A 27,044-nucleotide genomic window follows, 5' to 3' on the forward strand; every position below is an offset into this window, starting at 1 on the left:
AAGGCGGGGGGAGAAGGGGGGGAGACCTTGCAGCCTTTCAGGATTAGGATTTGTCAGTTGTTCTTGATGATTCTTTATAAGCTTAACTGTCCTGTATCTGAGTTAGCAGCTTTACCTGTGCTGAGAACATGATTAACTCTTGACATAATACATACACCTTGGGTATTTAAAACACTTGTGAAAGTAATAAAGGTAAACTTGGTTTAAAGAGGAACTAATGTATTAAATTAATAGCATACTTGTGCATCAGGCATCTGTTATTTCTCATATCAGCTATGGGACATATTCAGCAGGTGCTAAACTTCTCAAAGATGAAGTGGTAGCTCTGCTGTTACTGCTTCTGCTGTGCTGTCATGATCTTCGTGAATACATAAGGATGTGAAAGATGGTGATAAAGTATGTGACCTCTGACAGTGGAAAGAGGGTTTCTGACCTGTGACTGAAGCCTGTTAGGAGGTGTAAGTTAAGCAGTGCTCTTCATTTGAAAACATTTGGGGCTTTCTCATGTTACTGGAAGTGTGTTTCTGTGTTAGCCTTGTGAAAAGTTGATCTTGCTCTGTGTTTAAAGTTTCTAAAATGTTTGGGAGGAAAAGTTCTGTGCAAAGCCAAACTCAAATCTATTTTTGTTTGTGCTTGCTGGATGAGCAATGAAAAGATCTTTTATTCTAGCGAGCTTTTTTGTTTTGTGGTGTTGCTGTTTGCAGTGTGAAAGTTAGTTGTCAGCACTTGCATTTGTAAATCTCTTTTTAAGGGCTGATTACTCTGGGCTGAAATTTGGCAGGCAAGATGTCAGCCCTAGAGCATTGTTTGGGGTTTTGCATGTTTTTAAATAACAGATCTATCTGACTGGTTTGATTGAGAGAATGGCATGCTGCTACTCATACTCTTGTAACTCTAGACAGCAAAACAGACTGCATAAAAGCACGCTTTGAATATGAATTAGAAAAATTAGACTACTTCTAATGGAAGTGGAGGTGGGAGGATTGGGGGGATACACTTGAGGAGGGGTGGTGGGGGCAGTGGTGTGTTTTGTTGGCTGTATAACAATCAAGTGGATGTCTCTTCCTAGCTGTCTGCAAGGCTGTGGAGTATGTGAATGTGGTGTGTATATAAATATCTTAAGACAATTGAACATTAACTCTGCCAGTACTATAAAGATACCTAAACCTGAGCTAAAATGCAGTGTAAAGGTTAGCCTGATGTTGGCACCACAATTAACACACGTGTGGCCTTTGGATGAGAGCAGTCCCAGCTTGGCTTGGCACTCAGACAAGTGTGATCATGTGGTTGTGTGCACATACCTGTGTAGTCATCCTGTGGACCATTGCTGGTATCTTCTCAAATGATGAAATTCTTACAACAAGGTACAATTGAAAATATTTGCCAGTAAAGAACCATGTTGTCAACTTAAACCCAACAAAAAACAAACCATCAGCTTTTTTTTTTTTTATGGAGATGGTTGGTGGTATTGCAGAAGTAAACCAAGTAGGCTGCAATATGTGGCACCTGTGGTGTTTGGCCAGGTGGTCTCAGTCCATCTGGAGAAGATGCTTGTAGCTCCTCAGATAAACCACTGCTGACTAAGTGCCCAAGGTGACAGACTTGCAGGAGTAGAGGTACTACCCTCGTCATCCTCATTCTAATGAGAAATCAACTGCATTAAGATTTCTTCCCTGTTCCCTTGTGATCATTAATTTAGCAGACAGTTTCGGGGACAGTAGGGACTTCATGGTTGAATGCTGTGCGGTTTCTAAAGAAACATGTTTTTTACCTGTATTTTAAACTTCTGGGGGATAAGTGTCTTGCCTACTCACAAATCAAGTTTGAACTGCTTTTCATAAGCGTCAGTAAAATCCATGCAGCTTCTCTTGGATTAGGTAGTTCTGGAAATGAGTATTTGCATGCCTGGAGAGTAACTTTGTTCTTGACTTACTATATTTGAAGCTGTTGAACGTAACTAATGACTCTGAGCAAATAGCAAGTGAGAAGGGAAAAAATAAAAGATTTACTATATGCATTTGCAAAATTGAAATAATATATAATACCACAAATTTACAATTGTGTACTTCTGAATTAACTTATAAATGGGGGCCATTCTGTAGACTGTGTGACTAGACATAGTGAAAGGCACTATTTTCCTGTGGATCTTCTTGCTACAGACTATAAATACTATTTAAAAGACTATAAATATTATAGTGCCTCAAAAGTTTTTCTTGTGGTTTTTTTATAATTGGAATTTAAATTGCAGTCTACTGGTAGCTCCATGTTCTGCTATGGGTATCACTGTCTCTCTCAAGCAGGTCTGCTAACTTGCATTTTTCTCTTGAATGTCTTGTACATATTGCAGCAGCATGTATTTACGCAAAGATACAGCTTACCAATCAGCAATTCAGCGTAGCTTTTAAAGTGGTGAGCAAGTTAACTTTTCACTGGAATAACTTTTATTGTTGAGTTAAAATGCCACATTTAACTTTCTTCTTTGACTATTAAATTAGTATCAAAAGAGGACACCTGCCTTCCAAACTATCAGTCCTCATCTGTAGTTTCTAGCATGACAAGCTAGTGAGTGTGGTTTTTTCAAACAAGCTAGTATCTGAAGATGTGTATCAGTACTAATGAAAAAATTGTGCTAGAACACATCACACAGTCTTAAACATTTTGTAACCTTTATTGTTTCTCTTCCTGAAGTGACACTGCTCTTTCCACAACCATTGTATTTATTATCCGACACGATAGCCATGGAAACCTGCTGTCATAGGGATTTTGTGCTTTAAGGCACTGGTAAGTGGCAACTCAGCTTTGGAAAAGTTGATGGCACTAACTTTCCAAAACGGCCCTGCACATGAAGTTGTTACGAAGTATATCACAATAGAAGGGATTTTGCAGCAGAGCACTTCATGTCCTGGGGACTTGTGGCAGTGTGACATACTAAGTGAAGAAAACTGCAAAGGAAGCTCCTGTGGTTGTGGTCTTTCAGTATGACTTACCCATTCACAGAAAGGCAGCAGCTGATCAATGCTAACTGTGAGACTTCAAAGAGGACATTCAACCTGCATTCTAACAGATGATAATAGCATCTCACTTGTTTGGAGAGCCATTTAGACCCTTAATGATCAAAATGCAAATTAAATATATGGGTTTGGCATTGTAGATATTAGAAATAATTTGTTCAGATGGTGAGTGGACTTAGTGTAGTGTGTATCACAACAAATCTGTGTAACTAACGAGAACACGATTATTAGTCTGAGTAATCCAAACAGAGTTACCTAGTGCTTCAATCTAGACCTAGCCTGTGATAAACATCTTGTGTAATCTCATCTAAAGGACTTCTGAAAAGCTACAGAAGGATGGGCTGCTCCGATTGCTGGTGGCTTGCCCAAGAAATTTGACGTTGCAAAGTGCTCATTAGTTATGCGTTATCTATCAAGTTGTCTAACAGCTTGTCTACCCTCAGCCAAAATTAATGATTTAGCTGAATATTTTGTTTGATGGCCAGTCAGCAAATGCTTTAAAGGACGTGTATGTAGTGGAACTTTACTCTTGTTTGTTACCCACATGATTGTAGCTGTTTTCTGTCACAATCGGTAAATTTGCCAAGTACTGGTAACACTACATACCAGAGGATGAAAGAGATTGCAGCACGGCTGGGGACAGGCTGATCCTAGAAGGGAATGGGAACGTGTGATAAGCAGGTGACATAAAGTGATGCAAAGTACCTCAGCATTGATTCAGGTGTCAGAATGCTGAGTAGATAACATCATTGCTGACTGAAACACATTTGTCTTTCTGTAAAACGGATTTTAGGTTGTGAATCTGGACTGAGGTGCGTGCTCAAGGCTAGTGTGAATGCCAGTAGAGGTTATATACAGCAAACATGAGATGGGTGGGAAGTCTCAGGCCTTTTTAAGAAAAGTGTTAAGTCAAAATTTTGAAATATTTAAAACCAATTTATTTAAAGAATATTAAGAGAAATATTCTCCAGGAAGCTTAGGCACCTTCCACAGTGCTAGTGTGCATACAGCTTCCCGTGCGTGGGTTCGAGCAGCACGAAGTGTAGCTATGTAGTACTTGCTTTTGAAAAATTGCTTTCATCCCAAGGTTGAATTTTGGTTGTTTTATGAAATATAAACATCCAGAATGAATTCCAGACTTTGCACCATGTAGACTCTTTGTTTATGTGTGTGTAACACTGTGAGGGGCAGTACAGTTTTTTAGGGTTTTTGTGTGTCTTTTCTGTCTGTGTAATTTCTCCCTGAAATAGTGTATTTTCCAAGATGATTGGCAGAATGTTGGGGAGGGGAACTTCTGGGAATAAAACAGTGACACAGTGCATATGTTTCTTTCATAAACATGTTTTTCATGCTGACTTTACATTAGTAGCGTGAAGTGATCAGCAACTGTTCATCTAAGATGAATTTTTCATCCTGTTGGGATTTCAGTATATTTGTTTCTTCAACTGTGCGTGCAAAATCATCTGTTTAATCCCATAATACAGATGCTTGGATCAGTTCAGAGGTGAATGTCATAGTTCTATTTGAAAACTTTGATATGCATTCAGTCCATTGTAAGAAAAGCTTTTGCTTTTGTCCATTTCAAAATACAGCATGGAGGAAATGCCACAGAAGGCCATAATCCCATGGACTGAAGGATATGCTTTTTAACTCCAGTCTTTTGGGCTCAGAACACCCTAAAAGGAGCTTATACTGCTGAAGAATGAAATAATACTGATACCTCCTATGTATTATAAATCTTCCCCTTTTTTTAAAAAGAGAATGTAAAGAATCTCACCCTGAAGTTTGGTGTCACCAACTTGAAGGCAATAAATTTCTCACACATTGTTAGAGATGGAGTACTGGAATTGCCAAGTTACTGATTAACTCAAAAAGCATATTACAACTTGCTCATAGTCCTTTTAGAAAAGAAAAAATAGATTTCTCTGATTCTACACCCTAATATTTACTTTGAGACTTCATGTTTGAGATGAACTTTTCCTCTTTTTTTAAAGACCAGGTGTTTTTTAAAATAGCACTATTAAACGATGGCCTCAAATTTCAAACCAATGTCACTGTCAGACTTTCAACACTACTCAGTTTTCTGCTTGTCTAATCAAAATAACGTTTTAGGATGGTGGAGAAGAACGACTTGTTGAGCGTTACTAATCTAGTAGAACTGTTTTAACATGCTCTCTAAAATTTGCAAAGATTAAGTGACTGTCAGAGTAGTTGTAGAAGACAACGGCTGACTTGTGACTAAATGCTTCTTAAGAAGTCTGCCAGGTGGTATGAAGAAGTCATGGTTTGAAAACCAATCTGAATAATTAAGATGAGAATCAAGTGAAACTTTCCCAGTGGAATTTCCCTGCCCAGTGCTGTGGCAGGTGTTTGTCTGCACTCCCCAGGCAGCCCGCAACTGGGAGCTGAGCATATGTGCAAGATTGCTTTATCCTTGCCTTTGGCCATAACGTTTTCCCTGAAGGCTTGGTCCTGACAGTGTTGTGTGGAAGTTTTTTGGACCTCTGGTCTGAATCGGTGGCACGTCTGGAATGGCTGTGAGTTCTCAGGAATTTCAACAACCACTTACCGAATCTTTTGTCTTTCTATTTATTTCCCCAGCTTACAAAGGTGACCAGTAAAGTTCTCTCTGAGCAGCCAAAAAGCAGACAGCTCATGACTTCTGATCAGGACACTAAAGTTGTGGCTGAACCGCAGGTGCAGCAAGTACAAGAAGTTAAAGACGGTTCTCATCTAGTAAGTATTACAATTACATATTCCCCTTGTATGTGTTGCATGAAACAGCTTTTTTAACTGTCTTAATCAAAATTGCACTTCTGACCATTTTAGAAGACAGTTGGCTGACAGTGTTTCAATACAAACTCCTAGAACAGAGCTATTGAACTTGGCTAATTCTTCATGGCAGGTAGGAGGCTCAATTTAACTTTGGCCTTACAGATGATTTAAATAAACCTCAGGTTCCACAGTTTGCATTCATTTAAGGTACAAGGCTTTTAGGCTGTGCAGGAATTGTGCTGTCAGTCTTGAGTTAAGTTCTAGCTCACACATGGCTCTGTGCAGAAAATGCAGGAAATGCACTTGGCACGTATCTGTAATTGAAAGAAGTGCAAAGCCACGGAGACAGGAAACTGCATCTGTAACGGGAATTTTGCTCCATCAGTTCTGCCAAGTGGCACGTGCTGCTGCTGCTTCTGTGCTACTGTGCAGGATCCAGTTAGCTGCTTTATGGGGTGTTTTTGGCACATCATCCCGCAGACAATACTGTGTGTGTATATGTTGTAGTAAATGCTACATGCATCTTCAAGAAGATTGAATACTTCATTTGTAAGCTCTACTCATAACACTGTATTTTCATCTTTGATGATTAACTGTATGTTGGGAGGAATGTTTCCTCTTGGGACATCTGGAAGGGTTTGGTTTCAGTGTGTTTTGCTCGGCACTTAGCCTGTGCTATGCGAAGTAGCAGATGCTTGCTGCTTCAACTTGCCTTGCAGCATCCACTAAGGAGTGTTTTGAAAAACACTCTAAGCTCGTTGAGCTTCTGTGATTTTTATTCTCCCCACTCTGTACTCGGCGCATTTATTGAAAAAAAAAAGTCTGCACGTTTGAGTAAGAGTCTCTTGCAGATTTGCTTCAAAAGCTTGGACCTGTCAGTGCACTTCCAACGGGTGCATTAGTATTAAAGATGGTCTGAGTAGTCTTAACATTGATGGTAGCCTGGAATTTTTATGAAGTTGGATTGGAATCTTAATTTCTGTTTTTTCTTGCTTGGAGAAAGTGTAACCACTTCTTTCAATTTAAGAAAATCTGCTCTCTTAGTAGGGGAGACCAAGGTCAATTTACTTATCTGGGAATGACTGTAGTGCCGTAATGCTGTATTTCAAATAACTAATTCTTTTAAGATTAAAGCTTTTATCTTACTGAATATTTTATTCAAAAAAGATGAGACCTGTAGTAGCTTATTACCCTTTTAAAAGCTGTACTTTGCCTATGCTACTGTTACATTTGTTGTTTGTTTACTAACAATTTTCAAAAGCCTTAACCTAATGGTGAGGGAGTCAAAGTAATTTCTTCTACCTTGAAGTAACTATAAAACTATATCGTGTAATGCCTGGTGTAGATTGGTCACAAGCATAGTATGGTTCACTTCCAAAACCAGTTCTTTGTATTTGGGTGGTTTTAGTAGTATTCAATAGCAGAATTTCGGTAGTTTTGTATGCAAGTCGATCAAAGGAAGTTGGCAGCTTAAGGATGTTTATGAATTTCTTGTTAATAGGAGTTTACACTTCCAAATTGGAGGTAGGTCATTTAGAGGATGCTAGCAAATTCTTAGCTTGGATAAATTTGGGATTTGTTAAAAGTTGGAAATACCAGTGTATCTCTTTTTTTAAATCTAGAGGCAGGCATCACTTCAGGTGACGTCATTAGGGTTTTTTGTATCCAGATTGCTCATTACTTTTTCTGAAAAAGCCCTTGTCAGGTTGGACCCAGGGAAGTTGGTGTTTAAAAAATGTTTCACTCCCTTTTCACTCCCTTCTCCTTCCTTTTGAATCAGTAGCCCTTTGCTGCTAGAAATGCAGAGTTTCTCTCTGAGGGAAGAGGCCCAGACCCAAATCCTGTGGTTGAAATAGTGTGTGACCTGTCTGTGCCAGACAGGGCTTAACTCACCTTTAGTGCTAAAGGCATAGCCTTTTTCCTTGCTCATGGATTCTAAACTTTTCCCCTGTTGTGTCCACATTTAAATATGTCTTCTCAGAACACTTTCCAAGGACCAAAGAATCAAAGGCCTGATCTGGAAATTTGAAGTTAACTTCAAAAGGGATTGTTGTTGTCAAGTGACAACAGGTTCTCAAACATTGGTATGTGCTGGTGGAGGATATTACTGTGTCCATTTAAGATTGCTGTCTGCTTCCAATGTGAGCATCACCCGTTCTCTCTAGCTGAGGAATTCTCAGGTGTTGCTGTAGGCTTCTATGAACAGGAATTCAAACCAATGTTGTATGCTGGTTCTTGCTAGTGCTTATAGATACTGCAAATACAACTTCAGTCTCATTGTTGATTCTAAGTACAAGAAAACTAGCTAGCAAGTCAGAAAGTAAAGATGGGACTTAATTGTACTTCCCAAAATGTTTTTTTGTGGGAGGTAGTATGGAAGGATATCTTCGGTTCACTGCTGCTAGGATATATTGTTCAAGAAATCCTTTTGTAACCCAGTCAGGAACAAGCCTTGTAGATTAAAAGGGACTGAGGAAATTAGATTTACTAGTTTTAGATAGATATACTAGTGCAGTATGACCTGTAATCCTTAGAACATTTGATGGCACACAGTATTACATACAGCAGGTGCCAATTAAGAGTTAAGTAGCAGTTTGTATAACATGGCATTTAATAATTCAAGAGATGGTGAATAGCTTCAAATGAGATGGTGAGATTAGACCTTAAACTGAGCATGTACAGTATCAGCATCATGAAACATGGATACAGCTCAGTGTTCATCTACTGTCACACTTGTGTAGATTTAGATCATAAGAGAAGTGCTGAATAGTTCTGCACCTGTGGATGTCTTCTAATGCTAATGCTTAATTGCTTTAGTTTGCAAGATAAGTATTTAAACTCTTAACAGTCTGTTTAACCTTGATATATTGAAAGGAAAGTTAAGCTATCTGGCCAGCTGCTTCCAAAAACCTGCAGTAGCAATGCTGTGATGTCTGTTGTGATGGTGCTTGTTTTTCCTTTAACTTACAGTGCACATGACATCAGGTGTAGTCTGAGAGTGCAGGATAACAGCTGCTTCTTCTAGTTATGATTGTGTGACTTTATTATAGAAAAGGGAAAATTGAAGTCAGATGCTGTCAGACTGTTTTGACTTGTGCTACTGTAACTTTAAAGCTTAGGTCTATAAGGCTATATATGGGATAAACCCTTATTCCCTGACAAGGAGTAGGTACATGTAGAAATGAAAGTAAGTGGGGAGGCAAACTCCTGTTAATGAGTATGTTCACTTCCTGCCTTCTGCATAGGTGTGTGCAGGACATAGGACTGTAATACTTGCTAGAAAAAATAATTGTTCAAGTTATGAAAGTGCAGCTGCAAGAGTAGCTTGGTTTCATAGAGAGAGAAAACCTATTTAGTCATTGAGTAGATGAGGCATCCAACAGAGCCAAAATACATATGTATAAAGGAGAAAAAAAACAAACCAACCACTGCCACCCCCTTGCCCTTGGCTCTGAAGTGGCAGAGCACAAATTCTGTTGGTTTTGAAGTGCTTTTCAAGTCAGGTGGTGATGTTTAGCTTAGCCAGAAGGCTTTTTAAGACTTACTGAGTCTTAGAAGTTAAACAACTCAGGTGATTTAGTGTAACAATAATGAGGCATTTTCTGCTTAAACTTAGTTTGGTTTTTTTTAATGGTGATCCCACAATAAACAGTATTGAGAAATGTGACATAATGTTTGCTATAGATGTTTAAAAATAGAAATTATCCCTGGAACTCTTAGATAAAACCAGAAGAATAAGGACAAAATGTTCCTTGGCACATAAGGAGAAGGGTATGGGAAAGCTGAAAGAAGTTTCTGCCTGCCTGAACTGCTTCACCCATTTTACTCCCCATTAGTTGATAGCAGAAGTGCTTGTTAAGGCACTGGAAAAGTGGACTTTGCCCTGGACCGTCTTAAAGGCACTTAGTTCCTCTCTAGAAAGCACATAGTTAGTAATGGTTAAGTTAAAGAGGGAGAAATCTTGTTATTTGTTTACCTCGTTAGGGAGTTTTCTGAATTGTGAAGGTTACAAGTATTCCTGTGACTTTATGCTGACATTAAAACCAGTGGAATTGTTTGCTCATGGCATTTCTTCAAAAAAACAACAACCCAAACCTATTATAAGTAACTCCCTCCCCTTTCCCTGTGCTTGGTTCCAGAGAATGCTGAAGAGAGGAGTGACTTGGCATAGTTTTCAGTCTGGATCTAAGCATGTTGAATAACTTTGTCCCACGGGAGAATTAAAAAAAATGCAGCAGATGGCAGCAATGATGCATTAAACTTCCTATCCTTAAGAATGCTATATCTGAAGGCACTTTAAGGCTTCACATTGTGGATAAACTGGGGAGGGCAGGATAGTCTTCCTCTTTTCTTACTTGGCAGTTTTGAAGCAGACATGCTGGGGAGGGAGTACATTCCCTAGCCAATTCAGCAATCGTTTGTATGGTCAGAGGATTAGTGGTGAATAGGAGATTTTCCCTGAAAGTTAGCCAGTATGGTTCTTTCACATAGCCAGACTCAGATATGTCTATGGCATTTAAATTATATGACACTTAAATATATTGAACCTTGTGTTTAATGAATCTAAAGCACATTATTTTTTTAATTTGTCCCATGAACAGAATGCTTGTCTGGGGAGAAAAAGCTATGACGGCACCTATATTGCAGCTTTAAACTTTCTTTGTGTTGCACAGACTGTTTATAAAGAGATGTAGGAAATAAATGACTCTAAATATTTGAATACTTTGCAAAAGCTTCAGAGGAGAATGGAAGCATTTCAGTGGATAAGGAGAAGAGCTTCATCTCTGGTCTGTTTTGTGCTGCTGAATGTGGAATCTATCACTGTTACTGCAGGAGCACTTCATAGTTACTGCAGTGCAGACTGAGGTGAAACATTTGAATTTCTAGAATGCTTCTGCATCTGCTCAGTACTACCTTGTATTTGCAAGTTATAAGACAGAACAGTTTGGGATAACAAGAGCTTTCTTATATTGTCTCCTACCTGATTTTAATCCAGCCTGATTCTGCTGACTGTGATTTATTGCAAAATGACAACAGGAAACAAAATATGCTTGGTTCACTTTTGGTTCATTGCTCTAAGCAGATGTAAACTTAGTTTACCAAGAGGACCTGGTGCTTAATTTATTTCTATGCTGATAGTAGCTTTCTGTTAGAAGTAATGTAGCTAAGGAGATAGAAAGGAAATAGTGGCTGAGGGCTGGTCAGGTAAAGGTGGGTATTTTTTTTCCTGGGAATTTTGGAAATAAAACAGAAGTCTTGCAGTGACGGGGACCATTTAGACAACTTAGACTGAATCATGTCTTGAGCCTTATGTAGGCTGTGTGACTTGCCATGAAAGCAGCTGTAAAGTAAGTCACAATGACTTGTGTCAGTAAGTAATGATAGTGGAATATTAGAGCATGGATCTCTGTGTTAAGCAGCCTTTACCCTGCAAGTATAGTTTACAGCAGAAATTAAAATAGACCTCTTAGCAGCTGCCTTCCAACTAACTACTTTAATTAGCCCCAGTACCCTTGTGTACTGCTGTATGAATACAATAGAGGGCAAGTTGCCAGGCTGACTTCTAACACTGGTTCAAGTACATCTTGATTAAACTTGCTGTGAGGTGCCCAACAAATTGAAAAATAGCACCCATGTCAATGTACAGCTGAAAGAACATTTGAAATAGTTTAGAGTTTGTCTTGTCTTACTTTCTTTGGGGTTTCCAGTATCTCTTAAGTAACGGAATGGTGCTGTAGTGGTACAGTCTGCAAGCTCTGAAGGATCGGGTCCAGATTTTAAATAACAGTAATGAGTTCGAAGGGAGGTCTGAGTGATGTGTGATTATGTAAAGGCAAGGAAGAACAACTGTGTTTGGAGCAGCAAAGATTGCTGGGTGTTTTCAGCTTTTTTTATCGGGTTTTTATTTTTGAAGATGCAGAACCACATTTTTAGCGAGTAAAGGGACTTACAGTAGTAAAAGTCTTCTGGTATTTAAATACAGGTATATAAAGATGATCTTTGCTGTCATAAGGTCAGAAAGAAGTCTCTTTATGTACAACAAAAAAAACCTATACTGGGAACAGACTTTTGGAATTAGTATTTAGTCAAACTACCTTTTAAATCCAGCTGGGTTTTTTGGTTAAAAAAGATCACTTTTTTTGAAGTATAATTAATCCTGCCACAGTGCCATGAGATGGCTAGATGATCATGAGGCCCCTTACAGTGCTGTAAGTCACTGAGGGATTATGTATGCTTTTTTCATGCAGATAACGAATAAAAAAAAGCTTGGACCAGAATTAGCTTCTGATAACGTACAATGACTGTTCAATGGAATACATGAGGTCTTATCTATCTTTAGCCTGTTTTTCCTAAAGAAGTAATCTTAGTGTAGTTTAGCGCTGGGGGAAGGGAGGAGAACTGAGAAAATGGTTCAAGTTTGATAAAGTAGCTTCCACTGGTGTAGACTTCAAGTCTGATTTAAACATGTGAAGCCAGACTGCGTTTATGCTTACATAGAAAGCAGGAGTTGTATTAAATATGAAGGGAAGCAGTTTTCTGGCACACAAAGACATTGTGAAAGAGGTCATTTAAATATTTTAATGATTTGGATGAAGGAAACTCTTCAGGAAATTAAACAATAGAAGTTTGTAAGACTTGGTAATACTTGTAAACAGACCGTAATCTCATTAGCAGAATTATTTGGCTTGACTATTGCAGTACATATGATGAAATACTAAAACATTGCTCAGCAACTGGGATTTTGGACTTTGAGTGGCAATGACACATGAACCCCTGCATGGTTTAAAGTGTGCTATTTTTGGCAGCTGGGTGTTGGCTTGTCTCCTCAGTAGCAGGAGAAAGTTTTGTGTATAAAGAAAGGTGATTTGCAATGAGAAGACTCCTCTGACACTACTTATTAAACATGGGCTGCTGCTTCAGTAAAGAATTGAGGAACAGCACAAATGAGGAAAAAACTGGCCTGTTACAAAAATCTGTGGAAGAGGAAGAACCGGGATCAAGGATAAGTAAAACTTTATCTTCAATTTTAGGAACTGTGGAAAGCCAGGATCTGCATGGAGTGGGAAGGACGGTTAATGGGGCAGCTGCCATGGTCGATACTGAATGTGTTTGTAGCGATGATTGTGCAGCATCAAAATCTAAATCTGGGTTCTGGGATAGAAAAGCAAAATACCCATCGTACAAAAGCGTGGAGAATTCTCCCTGTGAGAGCACTAGGAGGACGTATGACAGACCTTTTAGCTTCTTTAATTCCTTTAGTCACCTTCTGAAGGTCTCCGGTACATTTGGGAATCTGCAGAAAAGTGAAGAAAAGAAAGATAGGGTTTTTAAAAAAAGAGCCCCTAAAAAATCTAATAGTAACAGTCAGCACATGAACAATACAGAAAACATTAACAGTAGTGTTAATGAAAATGTAGCTGCAGAAGAGCGTTGTTTTTTTGATCATGTTTCTACTTCACATGGACCAGATAGCCTAGACAAAGGCTTACAGGCAGACACTGCCATAAATAGAAATTTTCTGGAGGATTATGCAGTTACGTGTGATCATTCAAGGCAGAATGTAACAACGGTAGATATTGAGGACAGCAAGAGTGACAGCCTGCAAAAAGTTTCAAGTTCACAGAGAGAAATGTCTCTAGTATTCTCCTATCTTGACGTAGACACTGGGCAAACCGTGAAAGATAGGGGGTTTTACAGTCTCTGTGTTGTAGATGCTGAAGATCTGAAAGGGGATGAAGAGATGCCAGCTACTGTGCATGAAGAGAGTGCAGCAGACATAGATAATTCAGCTGTTACTGATGAAGGAATGTGCAGCACGGCACGACCTCTAGACACTGGGGAGGAGTGTCCGATGTGGCAGGCAGCACAAATGGGAGCTAAGCTTAATTCACAGGAAGAGTGTAAAAAAGAGGATAGGTCAAACATGCAGAAAAAGGAAACAAAGGAATACTGTAGTGTAGACATCAAATCTTATGATAACTTACTGGCTAATCTGTGTCAGGTGCATAGGTTAAATACTGATAATACAGTAACAGATGGCTTAAGAGAGAAAGAAGGCAGTGAAGTTATCTCTGAGAATCAACAAGAAGAGGTACATGCCATAGGTAATGCTGTCAGTTGGAATGAATCACTCCATAAAGCTTGTGATTCAGTAAAACTTGGGGGTGCTGCTGAAGAGGACCCATACAGCCCTAATACAGAAAACATGACACATGGTGATTGTATTTCCAGTGTACCATTGCACACTGGAGTGTATAATTCAGGAAAGATTGAGGGCAATGATGATTCTGAGACTGTACCATTAGGTTTAATTAGGCATCCCTCAAGTGTTGCAAGGGAAAAAAACACTGAACAGGTGGCAGAGTACATCAGGGGTAACTTTAAATTATTAGAGTTACAAGAAATGAATAAAGATGTAGAAAAAGTTGCTGAAGAAGGCTCCTTCCTAAAGCCAGAAAGTGTATTAAACTCAAGTGTGGAAAACAGAACATTTCAAAGAATGGATGGTGATAGCCAAACATTCATACCTGAGTCTAGTGAACATCACAGCATTTTGGAAGAACTCCTGAAAGATGAAGAGAAATGCACAGGTACAGTTTTGCCTAGCTGTGAAGTTTTGAATATGACTGAAATGCATGAAAACATGGAAAAGAGTTCAGATTTTCAAACTCAGATTAAGGGGTGTGCTGAAAACAAGAGATCAACTAAAGTTGCAAACTGTAGTGGGGCAGAGGAAGATGTCTCTGTGAGTATTGTTGAGCTAAAAGGTGACATGCTTGAGGAATCTGGTAGCTTGAGCAGAACTCAATCATGGGATGGCACTTTGACATGTCATGAACTATGTAAGACAAGTGCAGATGAAATCTTCCTAAAGGAAAACAGCCTAGAACCTCACATTTCACGAGAGTCACGAGGTGGTAAAGTATGCAAATATTCAAATTCAGATAAAACCAGTGTCTCTTCTGTGCTTGAGGAATGTGAGGATTTGAACTGTAGGCAAGACAAGCAACAGGATGTGTGTTCCTTCCACACAGTGGGAAATCAATGGAATAAGGGGACTGACTCAGCTGAAATAGCTGGGGATGTAGAAGAATCTGTAAAGCAAACGGATTTTCACGTTCTACTAAATGAGGCAATAGATAACCAGGCAGAAAATGCAAACCAGAATTTGGACACTAATGTTGATCATGATAAAAACTACTTAAATTGCAGTGAAGGTTTGAGTCACGATCAGAATACGAAGTCTGCTGTACCTGTAACTTTGGGCAAATGTATGGACGGGAGTGTGAAATCGATCGATGACGCTAGAAACGTGGAAGATGCCAGTAATCTCTTACCTGATGTCCAAAATAGTTCACCTTCATTTTGTCAAAATTCAGATTCTTGTGTGTGTAATAACACCGACTCTTCCACTGGTTTATGTTGCTGTGCCAGTCCAGAGCCAGAGGTTGGAAAGAGCCAGGTTTCTGTTGGGCCTTTTACTGAGGTAGGATCAGAAACCTATGGAACAAGCGTGTGTGATGTAAGTGAATATCAACTTCAGGATGGGGATGTGAAACAGTGTGTCAGTACCCACTCGAAGGAGGACCTCGCTGGATTTAGTATGACAACTGGGAATCTAGAAGCTTTTGCCACAGAGAATTTAGAGCAGTTAGAAGCCAAGACTACTGAGCTGAAAAACACCAGTTACATATTAAATACTCAAATGAATGACTTGACCACGAGTTGGGAACAGATGCAGTCAGATCACAAGATTTTCTCAAACAAAGAGCTTGGGTTTTTTGTTGACCCAAAGCAGGTAGACAAATACGCTGCTACTCCTTCCTATGAAATACACAGTGCCTCTCCTGGTGCTGCAGGACTTCAGCAAGGCAGTGAGCTCTCTGCATTAGATCTGATGGAAGACGTGTCGAGTGATCAAGAGCACTCCTGTGAACTGGACAGTCAAAATGCCCAAGTTGAAATATGGTCACATGTCATCAGTCTTCAGACTGGCAATGCTGATTGGACAAATCAGCTATTTTCTGACACTGCTGCTGCTGGTAGTGGTGAATATCTGATGGGCTTTTTATGGAATAATACAATTTCTAACAGCACTGTGAAGAATGACAGACTGTGTATAGTTAATGAAAACTTCCAGAAGGAACCTGAGGATTTAACAGGTGCTTCGTACGCGGTGGGAAGATGCCCGTACCAGCTGGTAGCACCAGGGAATGTTGGTGCATGGGGATGGCAAGATGAAGACCAATTTGTAAGTATCCTGCAGAAGTGATTTGATGTTAAAGTTTAAAGCTGAAGCTAGGAAATTGGAATAAGCTGAGTCAAACTGTGGACTCATTAGATATTTAAATCTGTCAGATGTTGTTTTCTCACAAAGCTGACTGCACTCTCTCTCCTTTGCAAAACCAAATGCTATACACAGTGCAGTAGTTCAAAATGTTGCTGAATATTGATTTTTTTTTGGCTCTGTTTACCTTGTGTGAAAGTTTAAATGTTGGGCAAAGTATCTTGATTGCAGGTTCTCAATTCTAAATGAATTTGAGATAAATGCTTCAGTAAGTGGAAGGGAAACTTTCTACTGACTTAAGTGCTCTTTACATAGGGAGAAATGTTTGTGGATTTCCTGAAATTGTAAAATGCTTGCTTGGTAGCAGTTGGGAGACCTTTTGCTTACTTGTGGTGGTCTGTAGCAAGGAGTGTCTGCTGGAGAAGCCTGGGGAATGAGCTAGACTGGATCTTGGCTAGCTGGGGTAGGAAAGAAATAAAGCCAACCTGTGGCAGCTACTGCTGCTCTTTCCCCTCTGAGCAAGGCCAGTGCTTGGAGGTATCCCCCACACCACCACCTTACAGCAGCTGCTCTGACCTTGCCCAGCAGTAGCAGTGCCGGCCACAGGTTGTGCTAGAGGCTGCTTCTTATATCCTGGGGGAACTTTTGTGTTAAATATGGAAACTGATGGAACTTCCTGTCATCTTTGAATCCCTGCTATTCTGTTATGTCGAACACTTCCACTTTCTGTAAGTTGAGATTCCTTAAATCTTTTACCTTTTGGATGTTTTCTATTCCCTATGATAATAGCTATTTGAGTGCATGTGTTTCAGAAGAATTAATGCTTCTTGGAGTGTCGAAGTGCCCTTTTTACAATGTTCCTAGCATCCTTAAAGTCACAAAACAAATTTTAATAAACTTCAGTATGTGTTACCATACTTTTTCCCACTATATTCATCCTATTAAAACATACCAAAGTTATTCTGGGTATGGAATAAGTGAGTGTGTTTTGCTCAAGCACAAGCAAAACAAGAGAAAACAGTCTCATGTTACGGTCCAAGTTGTACTGTAGATGTTGGTGCTGTAGAGAGCAGGCTCTGAAGCATGTGAATATAATGGTTGTATATAACCATATGTGACCATTAAATGTGTCCAGTTTCAATGCAGGTTAAAGGAGGTTGGGCCTAAGATTATTTAACTGGATCTGGTAATTCATTCTTTGTCCTGACTAAGGGAAAACTAGCCTAATTTTTTTGATGCTGGGTTTTTTTCTCTTGAAGTAGTGACAGAAGTTGTCATGCACATCCCATTGCTTTGTTTTCCATAAAGCTTCCTTAAAACTATTAACGTGTTTATATTAAGTCCAGAAAAAACACCTTGTGGTTTTTTATTTTCTTAATTTTTGTTATTTTGCAGAAGCAGATACATTATAGTTAACATTGAGTTAACATGAAAATTGGAGAGCTGCCTGAAGTCTAGGGCAAGTACAGGTTGAGTTAGTCTGTCAAAGGCAAAGAATGAAATGTTTGTTATAGCCTGCTCTGCTTGGCTAGCCTGTTCTGTTGATTCTTGATCAGGGAAGTGAATTCTGTGCTGTACAATGCAGTTTTTGTACCTGAAACAGTTATGGGGTGGCAATTCAGTTATTCAGATGTGGGGAAAAAAACACTTGTCAACATGATCTTGAATTGTCCATCTGATGCTGCTGTTTGAAACTGTATGTGTACATGCAGGGATACATGCTGTGCATCCACAAAGTGCATAATCAAAGAAATTTCTTTTTGTAGGAGTCAACCAAGGTTTCTGAATTGAATCCTAATGCAAAGGTGTGGGGAAATCATATGTTACACTTGGAAGCAAGTGGTGCCACTGATGGTAGCGTGAGCAAAACGTGGGAAGAAATACCTGACCAACCTCCAGATTCTTGTAAAGAAGGTATGAATAAGAGTTCCTACTTGTTGCTGAAGCAAAAAGTAAATTTTAGTGCAGAAGCTGTCAAGTTTAGTATTTCTGTTTTAAAAAAAAAGCAAATACATAAGTAACTTCATGTTCAAAAAGATGCAAATATATAAGTAATTGCATTCAGATTTAGTTTTAACTATGATGTTACTGTGATTAAAAGGAATGTTCTTTTGAATGTGTTTGTCATCTCTGCTGCAGGACTGGATGCCAATGGTGATGGCGACAAAAAGCATCAGAATGCTGTGCTGACAGAGCTACAGGAGCCGTCACCAGCTGTGCCGGTGTCAGACCAGACAGATATGAACCCTTTGGCTCTCGATCATTCCGAGTATGAATCTATGCATGAAACCACCCAGACAGGTAAGAAAGCTAACATGTGTTTGGAATTGGCTTAAGAAAAGGAAACGGTTTGGACTGAACAGTGAGCATCCATGTAAAAAACCAAACACAACCAAACCCAACAAAACCATCAAAAAACTCCCCTCAAACAGCTCCCCACCACTTTGCTTGTTGAATATATGTTCTCTAAGCAGACCCAAGAAAATCCTGTCTAAGCCTTGAGAGCAGGAGACATGCATTTGGAAAGTAGTCTGAGCCTTAACTGCACAGAATCGATTGCAAGTTCTGGATGCAACTGAGTACTGTTTCCTGAAAGGCTTTACTGAATGTGTGTCCCTAGTGTCGGTGCTTACATTTAGGTAACTACTTTCTTTAAGGCCAGGTGAAATTCAAATACCATCTGTGTCTCAAGGAGTAATGTTCATGTCTTGCGAGATCAAATGTTAAAATAAGCAACATTTTAGTCTTATTTGCATTCTTTTTTAATTAGCTTCCATGATTTTTTCAGTGCAACTGTTAGTAGCTGTAGTCCACACCAGATGGCATGTTTTAAGAAACTTCTGGAAACTAGTGTGGAGATTCAGACATGCTTATATTTCACTGAAAGGGACAGAAGCCCTGTGAGATGCATGTGGGATTACTGCTTGAACTGAAGTGAGGGGTGGGAAAGAGCAAAATGTGCTGCCTGTTTCTTGATGTTTGAGAGAAGTCTGCTCCTTGCTCACTGTGCTGAGCTGACTTTATCACATGCATTTAAAATGACCAGTGTAGCATCTGTAATAACTGGAAATCGGGACAGTTGACATCAGACAGGGTTGTGGCATTGTCCTTGCTTGTGCTGAAAATGGGAAGTTCTCTGACCCTTCTGTTCAAGGGTACAATAGGGAAATACTTAATAACAGCTGACTGGCAAATAGGAAATAGTATTAATGGTGCAGAGCACTCCAGACAGGAACTTGTCAGAATGCCCTTTGCATGCCCAAATAGTTACCTTTAACAAGAGTCAGATGGTGGTGTAAGGAGCTGAACAACAAATCAGATCTATTCCGTTTGATGAATACTGACATAGGTGGTCCCAACTCTGACACTTGATTTTAATTGTTTTAATTATTATTTTTAAAATGTGTGGAAAGAGACAGGCTGGAGAGCTGTGAGGTAGAAAAGGACCTGGGGGTGTTGGTTGACTGCCGACTGAATATGAGCCAGCAGTGTGCCTAGGTGGTCAGGAGGTCTAGGGAGGTGATTGTGCCCCTGTACTTGGCATTGGTGAGGCCACACCTTGAGTGCTGTGTCCAGTTCTGGGCTGTTTATGTAGTGTTACTAAATGTTTTATAAATCTCTAAAATCCACACTAAACTTCTGATCTTAGGTTCTCCCACTGACACAATTAGCTTACCCCCAACTGAAGTGGACATGAAATTAGTGTTTTGCATATGATAACTTTGAAAGTTCCAGGTATGAGAGAACCTAATTTCTCCTTTAGTTAAGGAGGTAGTTAACAAATTAAATGTCATGGTTAAGAGACTGTCAGTTGATCACACATCTGTTGTGTAACGATTGGATATCTGCTGCTATGTCATAATGAAGATTTTGAAATTTTTTTCTGAACTAGCATGAGGCCAGAAGCACAGTGTGTGTCTGACACTGCTTGCTGTGTGAGTAAGCTGCATCAGTCAGGGTTTCATCAGCCAGAAATGGGTTGGGTTTCTAAGACCAGAAGACATAAATGAGCTTAAACCAGTTCAGTATTTACTTTGAGACGTGTTTCTAGCTGTTTTTCTAAAACTGCTCCAAATGTTTATGTATTTGGAGAAGAGATGAACAAGTGAAGTTGGAAACAGTTTTCTGTCTTAAATTGTGCAGCAATGATTTATTTTTCGGGGAGGTGAATCTACAGTCAACACTTAGTGAATTTTGCTAGTTTTACAGCTGTAGTAGACATGATGGCTTGATTGAAATATCTGTTGTGTAATACAGCAAAACTAAATTGTGAACCTAAATATTTTAATTAGGTGGAAACGAACAGTTGCCGGAAGGTCAGGAAGACTTAAGAGAATTACTGAAAAAAACACTGGAATTCTGCTTATCTAGGTATGTATATACCTAAATGTAGTAAACAGGAGGGAAGCTAACAAGATCCTGTACCTAACTTGGAATGTATGTTAATGTATTTGACAGCTGCCACTGAAAACTTAGTAGAAAGGTTGAGAATTTGGGGGAAGGAGCACACCAATTCCACAGTATCATGCTGATGTACTTCAGGCTTATATGAAACTTCTGGGCCTAAAACATAAACTAGCAAATAGATTGTTTTGAAGAGAGAGTAGTTACAAGCCATTACAGATTAGGTGAATGTTTATGGCTGTTATTTTATTTTTGTAAACTGAACCTCAGTAGCTTAAGCCATTTGGTAAACTGTTTAAGCTAGTAACTAAAATTTGCATTGATACAAACTAGAATTTTTCTATGTGTATTTTCAGACCCTTTAAAGTTAAGGATCAATTTTAAAAAGAAAAAAAAATAAGGGCTCTGAATCATATGCATTCCAGTATAGACGGATGCAAGATCATCAAAGCAGTTTATTTGTACTTAATTATTCTCAGTGCTTGTGTCTAGATTAAAAACATCCTAAACACATGTCTTAATTCATAATCGGTGTACTCCTGCATAACCAGTTGTAGTCAGTGCTCACTTGAAGTCATGAGCTCCTATGAGTATTATGTGTTTGTGGGGATAATGTGCTGCCTGGACAAGCAGATGCCAATACTGTTACATGAAGGAACAAGAAAATAGTCTTGTGTTTCTTAGCAAGTGAAATACAGAAGGTAAATGGACTGGGGAGTTGGTGAAAATGCTGAAAATGAAGTTTAGTGAAGGAATCTGCCTTCTATACAATGAATGGGTTTTTTGTCTTAAGTTCATTGACCAAAGTTACATCTCACCATTTTTAATTTGTCTCCCAACAGAGAAAATCTTGCCAGTGACATGTACCTTATATCACAGATGGACAGTGATCAGTATGTGCCAATAATGACAGTAGCAAACCTTGATCATGTCAAGAAACTCAGTACTGATATGGATTTGATTGTTGAAGTGCTGAGATGTAAGTAAAAATAACTCAATGCTAGGAAGCATTTTGATTTTTGCCATAGGACCATTAATCTTTTTTCAAGAGATTTTCAATCTCTCTTCCCTTTTCTGCAATGTATCACAATAAAATGCCATCCTTTTCTATAAAGCATTAAGTAGAGGAAGCAGCTTTTCCAGTTTAGACCATTGCAATTACAGGACTGCAGTTTCATCAAAGCTACTTCACATTTGAGGTATTGAATAATGACCTGTGTAAATGAGAACATGAGTTCAAATTCTCAGAAAAGGCTGCTGTAAGGTAAGAATCAAAAAAGAGCATGACTCTGTCAGCCTTAGAAGAAAAAGCTAATGAATTGGGACTTTCTAAGCTGGAAGAGGAGGAAGAGTGTGGAGATTTTAAGGAAGGTGTCTACTCAGTTTCATATGTCAGTATACTTCGTATATTTCACCTTGTTTCTTAAAGCTCAAAAAATATGGGAGGCTTGCCATGAAAAAGCTTTACATTATAAAACTGTGTCCATAACATCTTTCAGTGTGCAGAAAGCTGTTAAGGTTGCTGACAACTAAAACACTTTTTGTCTTTTCTCTCTCAGCGTTGCCTTTAGTCCAAGTGGATGAGAAGGGAGAAAAAGTTAGGCCAAACCAGAATCGCTGCATCGTCATTTTACGTGAAGTACCTGAATCTACCCCCATTGAAGTAAGTGTTTAGTTCCTCAGTGAAGAATGCTTTTTCCTTAGGATTTGAAAGTTAGATTTTTTCACACTTCAATACTCTTATGTTTCTCAATACATTGTGAATTATTTTCTAATGAAGCTTCTAGTCCTTTGTTTCTTGTGTGTGTTTGGATATGAAATATATTTGGTAGAAATATGTGGCTCATAGGAAGACTGTGCTAAAACCTGTAGCTCTACAGAGGGTGGAAAAACTGACAATGATCTGTTTGGTAGAGATACCATAATTTTCTTAGACTCTGCCTTATCCATATGCACTTAGCACTCAGCTCCTTGAATAAATAGCAAATGAAGTTGAGGGATAGGATAATAACTCTTAGAGTGGAAAATACTTGAAGCTAGCTTTGCAAATGTTTCCACAACGGTGAGAGTAGAGGTGTCAACAAGTCGCTCTGCTGGCTTATGGAATGAATTTGAGTGAAGGGCTTGATAAAAGATATTCAATGCAACTGTGATGTAGCTGGGACTATGACTAATGAAAGGACTAGAAAAAATTATTGGGCCATAGGTCTAACCATCTTGAATTTCCAAATTCAGGAGAAGGTACAGATTCTTAATGAAGGGCATATATTTTAAATTTCTCCCTCTACTTAATTTTACAAGGAAGAATAAATATTCTGAAAGAGTGCTGTTCTTGATAGGCTTCATACAAAAAAGTAGCACCACAGTTAAATTTACAATAAAGTAGAAAGTGGCCTTAATAGACAGGAGTATGAAACAAAATGTTGAACAGAATTGCAGGGAAGAGGTTAGGTATGCTGTATACATAGCATAAAATAGCTTTCTAAATGAAATGCAACCTTTAAAGACTGCCTGGTTCTTAATATTTTTTTTTACTGTTATTAGTTTGTCAGGTTGAATGTTAGCACTGGGTGGTTACTCTTAAATGCTTAACAACGACAGACTTCTGCCTTTATTTTCAAAAGAGGTGGTCTGAATTGAAGTGTCTTATGTTATGTGTTTTTAAATTTGCCAGACTGGACAATCTAGACTTAACCCACCAGCCTGAACAGTATCTGTTTTCTGGGCTTCATGGTCAGACCCTGTTTAAGCATCAAAGTTCCTAAATACTGTATGGCCTCCTGTGCTGCATTGCATTTTGATGCAGCTCACCTCAACTGTGTGACAAACAAAAAATATGGAAATGGATTAAAACTAATATAAATTCCACGGTGTGATTTGTATTCAGTGGAAATGAGCTGACTGTTTTCAAAGTAAAATAAATCTTGTTTTAAATACATTGATCTGTGGACACTTGAGCGAGCGGATTCCTGCTGAGAGGATGGGGTTCTCCTATCCCATGCAGTATGCACAGGGTTTTGTTTGGCTCAGGTTTTGGGCACAGGGGAGAAATAGACCTTCTTCTGCACTTGATGTCAAATTTCAGCATTTCTGTGGTGTAAATGGCTTATTTCCTCTGATTCAAAGGGAGCAGGCAACCTCTACTTGCAGCATGGCTTCAAATGATGTGTGTTTGGGTTCTTTCTAGCTAGTGTGGAGACTGGTGAGAGCTAACATACTGCAGGTGTTCTGAAGTTCTCAGTTCTGTTTTGTAAGCCCAAAAGTGCCTTGTATCTTTTTTACCTGGAGTTTGAGTTCTGTATTTTAATGTTTTCTTCTGTCCATTCTTTTTTTTCCTCTCTCCTTAGGAGGTTGAAGCACTTTTCAAAGGAGATAATTTGCCTAAGTTTATCAACTGTGAGTTTGCCTATAATGACAATTGGTTCATCACGTTTGAATCAGAAGCTGATGCACAGCAGGTAACACCATTTCTTGGAAGCATTTTAGAATATAACAGTAAACAAGGTGGGATGAGGGTGGATTATGGGGGGGGGGGGAGGGTCATAAACTGTACTAGAAATGTGTAGTGATTTAAAAACAAAAATGCCCAAACCGCTGCAACAAGTAATGCTAATATTAATTTATCAGTGCTATTAAACATAAACCCATAAGGGTTTTATCTTGTTTTACGTGTCCTGGCCAAAGCTCTAATTTATTTGTGCTAGGAGCATTGATATTTTGGATGACATACTGAAATGCTTCAATTGTAAGAATTAAAATCTTGCTTTAATGCTGCTGAAGCACTTCTGTGATGGTAACTTAAATCTTGCTTAATGCAGATCGCGTATGAGGGTTTTCTTTAGTCCAATGTTACCAGCCACTTCAAGAATTATTGTTAGGCTTAGTCTGTCAAAATTTATGCTTCCTTTGTTTAAATTATATTTGATAAATTCTGTAATTACTTTTTTAAAGGCTTACAGATACCTTAGAGAAGAAGTGAAAACTTTCCAAGGAAAGCCAATTAAGGTAAATAGAGTTTTTGAGTTTTGGGGGGGCATGTGCATATGTGCTCTGCTTTTTCTGCGGCTCACTGCATTTTCTAATATAAATTGCTAAGTGGTCCAATCTCAACAACCCTTTGACCTGGAGATGGATTTGAAATGTAGCACGTTCCATTTTCCTTCTCCTTTCTGGGAGCAGTATATCCATCCCATCACCAGGCTGTCAGGGAAGCATTAGGCTGTTCCTGCCCACCTTGAACAAGAAAGCAGTGACTGACAAGTGTCACAAAAGTTTTTAGAACTGCTAGTTGGAACCATCCTGATGTTATTTGAAAAGCTGCTGTAATAAATGTAATCTCCTTTACAGGCAAGGATAAAAGCAAAGGCAATAGCTATAAACACATTTTTGCCAAAGAACGGATACAGACCTCTGGATATGAACCTCTACACGCAGCAGCGTTACACAACGTCCTTTTACTTACCTCCGGTATACAGCCCCCATCAGCAGTTCCCATTGTACAGCTTAATTGGCCCCCAGACCTGGTCAGCCACACACAGCTACCTTGACCCTTCATTGGTAAGTCTTATGATTATGGAACAGTTAACCAGGAAATAACATGAACTTTGAAAAGAGTGCAAGTCCTGAGGTGTAGGAAGCCTATGTATCCTGAAGAGGGGAGCTTAAGATTCTGATTCTTCAAACTTCTTCCCATGGTGTACAAGATTAATTCTTTGACAATAGCGTCTGGTCTTGGATTGCAGGGGGATTCTCTTCTTAACCTTTCAGTTTTTGAGGCTTTTGTATAGTAAAGATTATTAAGTAACCATTACTGAGAGACCTTTACTAATGACTTCTTTTAGTAATAGTTAGAAGCCACTTTAAAATTTCACATACACATTCTGAAGATGGAATGCCAGAAAAAGCAATTCTGATACGCACTGAATAAACTTAATGCAGTCAAATAAATAATGGTAGCTTAGTATCATGATCTTCCAGTGGGAAAATGAGTTCTAGGTTAACATGGTAAATTACCTTATTCAGCGTGCTCTTAAAAATATTTTCTGTGCAAAAGTAACATCTTTTCATTGGCAATAAAAAACAAAATTACTTTTGTTAATAAAAATAATCAGCTTTAAATGGCTTAATTAAAAAAATCTTCTCTTGGTAAGCCTTAGGTAGCTGGGGTGGTAGCAGGAAGTCCTTTATATGCTCTAATGGGATTTCTGTTGCATCCTGCAGTGCAGTTTCCATCTTCTGCATTGTGATAGTCCCATCAGAATTACCTGGGCCCATTTCAGTCTACTTATTATCCTACAAAACCTAATATGAATCTAGTTTTCTGTAACAACTGGGAGATTAAGGTTGTCCTATGTGGAACCTCTTTCTCCCATCTGTAAATGCCTCTTTACTTGCAGCTGAAAGAAACTAGGGTAGCAATGCTCAAAATTAGAAGCTTTTTAGAGGGTTTTTGGCAGAGGATTAAAGTGTCCTTGAACAAACTTGAACAAACTTCCTGTGTACTGAACAGCCAGCTAATTAAAAAGTTGATGTGTTAAACACTTCACGCAGAGGGAAGGTAGCCAGAGCCCTTCCAGAGGAAGGCTTTTTAAGAGGTATGAAGAATGTGGAGGAGGCAAGGTAGAGTAGTGAACAATGTTACTGTGGGAGAAAGCCACCTTATGAAACAGCAATGACTGCTTCTTCCTCTAGATAAACTGGCTATTGAGCAGTCTTGCTGTGGGGTAGTGAGGTAGCTGCATAGCACTGATGTAGAAGACACAGACTGAGCCCCAAGTTCAAGCACAGCATGGAGTGTATCTGCCTTATGTTATCTTGGAGCTCTCTGTATTTGATAAAGTTTACTGGCCCTGGCTTTTGGGGAGGACACTGCAAGTGTGGCAGTATTCAAGTTCTCATAACTTTCTTAGAACAGAAAGGCAACTGGCAGAGCTTTGCCTCTCACTGTTTTGCAGCATATAGTCACTGTTTAGCTGCATTTTGTGTATGTTACATAGTATGACGCTTCTCAAACCTTTCATAAGGGCCATCTTTGAATAGAAATTACGTGTTCCCTATGCTCCCAGTTCTTACAACGACACAGGGATAACTTTCATGACAGGATTATGGTTTGCATGTAGAGACTTGTCTGCCAATACAGCAGAAGCTTCTCTCCTCTTTTGCTTCGGCATAAACACTAACAGTGCTTTGTCTGATTTCCAGATTCAGATTAAATGTACCCAGTAGTGTGGGCATACAGTTTGGTTCTGAAACTAGAATATGGCAACACATGTCCTCACAGTTCTAAAACTACTTACTTTGAGTACTTCATAGTATTTATAGTATTTCAGGAAAGATCTAGCTTGTCCTGTTTGTAAGGCAAAGAAAAAAGATGCTGTGGAGAAAGAGATGCTTTTGATGTTAGTGGAAAATGAAAATGACACTTTTCCCTCCGAAAAGATTGCTCATCCTTAGAAAGAAGGGTTAAAAATCACTGATGTCCCTTTAAGCAATGAGTTAAACTTGTTTTCTGTTAGTGTGTTCAATAGCTTTTTTGTTATTCAGGTACAGTAGTTGCTTACTAGCTT

At 39.0% G+C, this 27,044-nt stretch overlaps 1 protein-coding gene across 1 annotated transcript in view; it reads left to right on the forward strand.

The window, feature by feature from the left end:
* The first annotated feature begins 5,637 nt into the window (after positions 1-5,637).
* Positions 5,638-27,044, forward strand: part of LARP4B (La ribonucleoprotein 4B) — a 36,054-nt gene continuing 14,647 nt past the window's right edge. The window contains exons 1-9 of the mRNA XM_084279736.1: positions 5,638-5,747; positions 17,841-17,988; positions 18,214-18,375; positions 20,367-20,445; positions 21,321-21,457; positions 22,038-22,141; positions 23,826-23,936; positions 24,430-24,483; positions 24,826-25,035. Of these exons, the coding sequence (XP_084135862.1) occupies positions 5,667-5,747; positions 17,841-17,988; positions 18,214-18,375; positions 20,367-20,445; positions 21,321-21,457; positions 22,038-22,141; positions 23,826-23,936; positions 24,430-24,483; positions 24,826-25,035 (1,086 nt within the window). The 5' untranslated portion in view covers positions 5,638-5,666. The remainder of the gene's footprint in view (positions 5,748-17,840; positions 17,989-18,213; positions 18,376-20,366; positions 20,446-21,320; positions 21,458-22,037; positions 22,142-23,825; positions 23,937-24,429; positions 24,484-24,825; positions 25,036-27,044) is intronic.

Source organism: Gallinula chloropus (assembly GCF_964237585.1).
Source record: "Gallinula chloropus genome assembly, chromosome: 2".
Lineage (NCBI taxonomy): Eukaryota > Metazoa > Chordata > Aves > Gruiformes > Rallidae > Gallinula > Gallinula chloropus.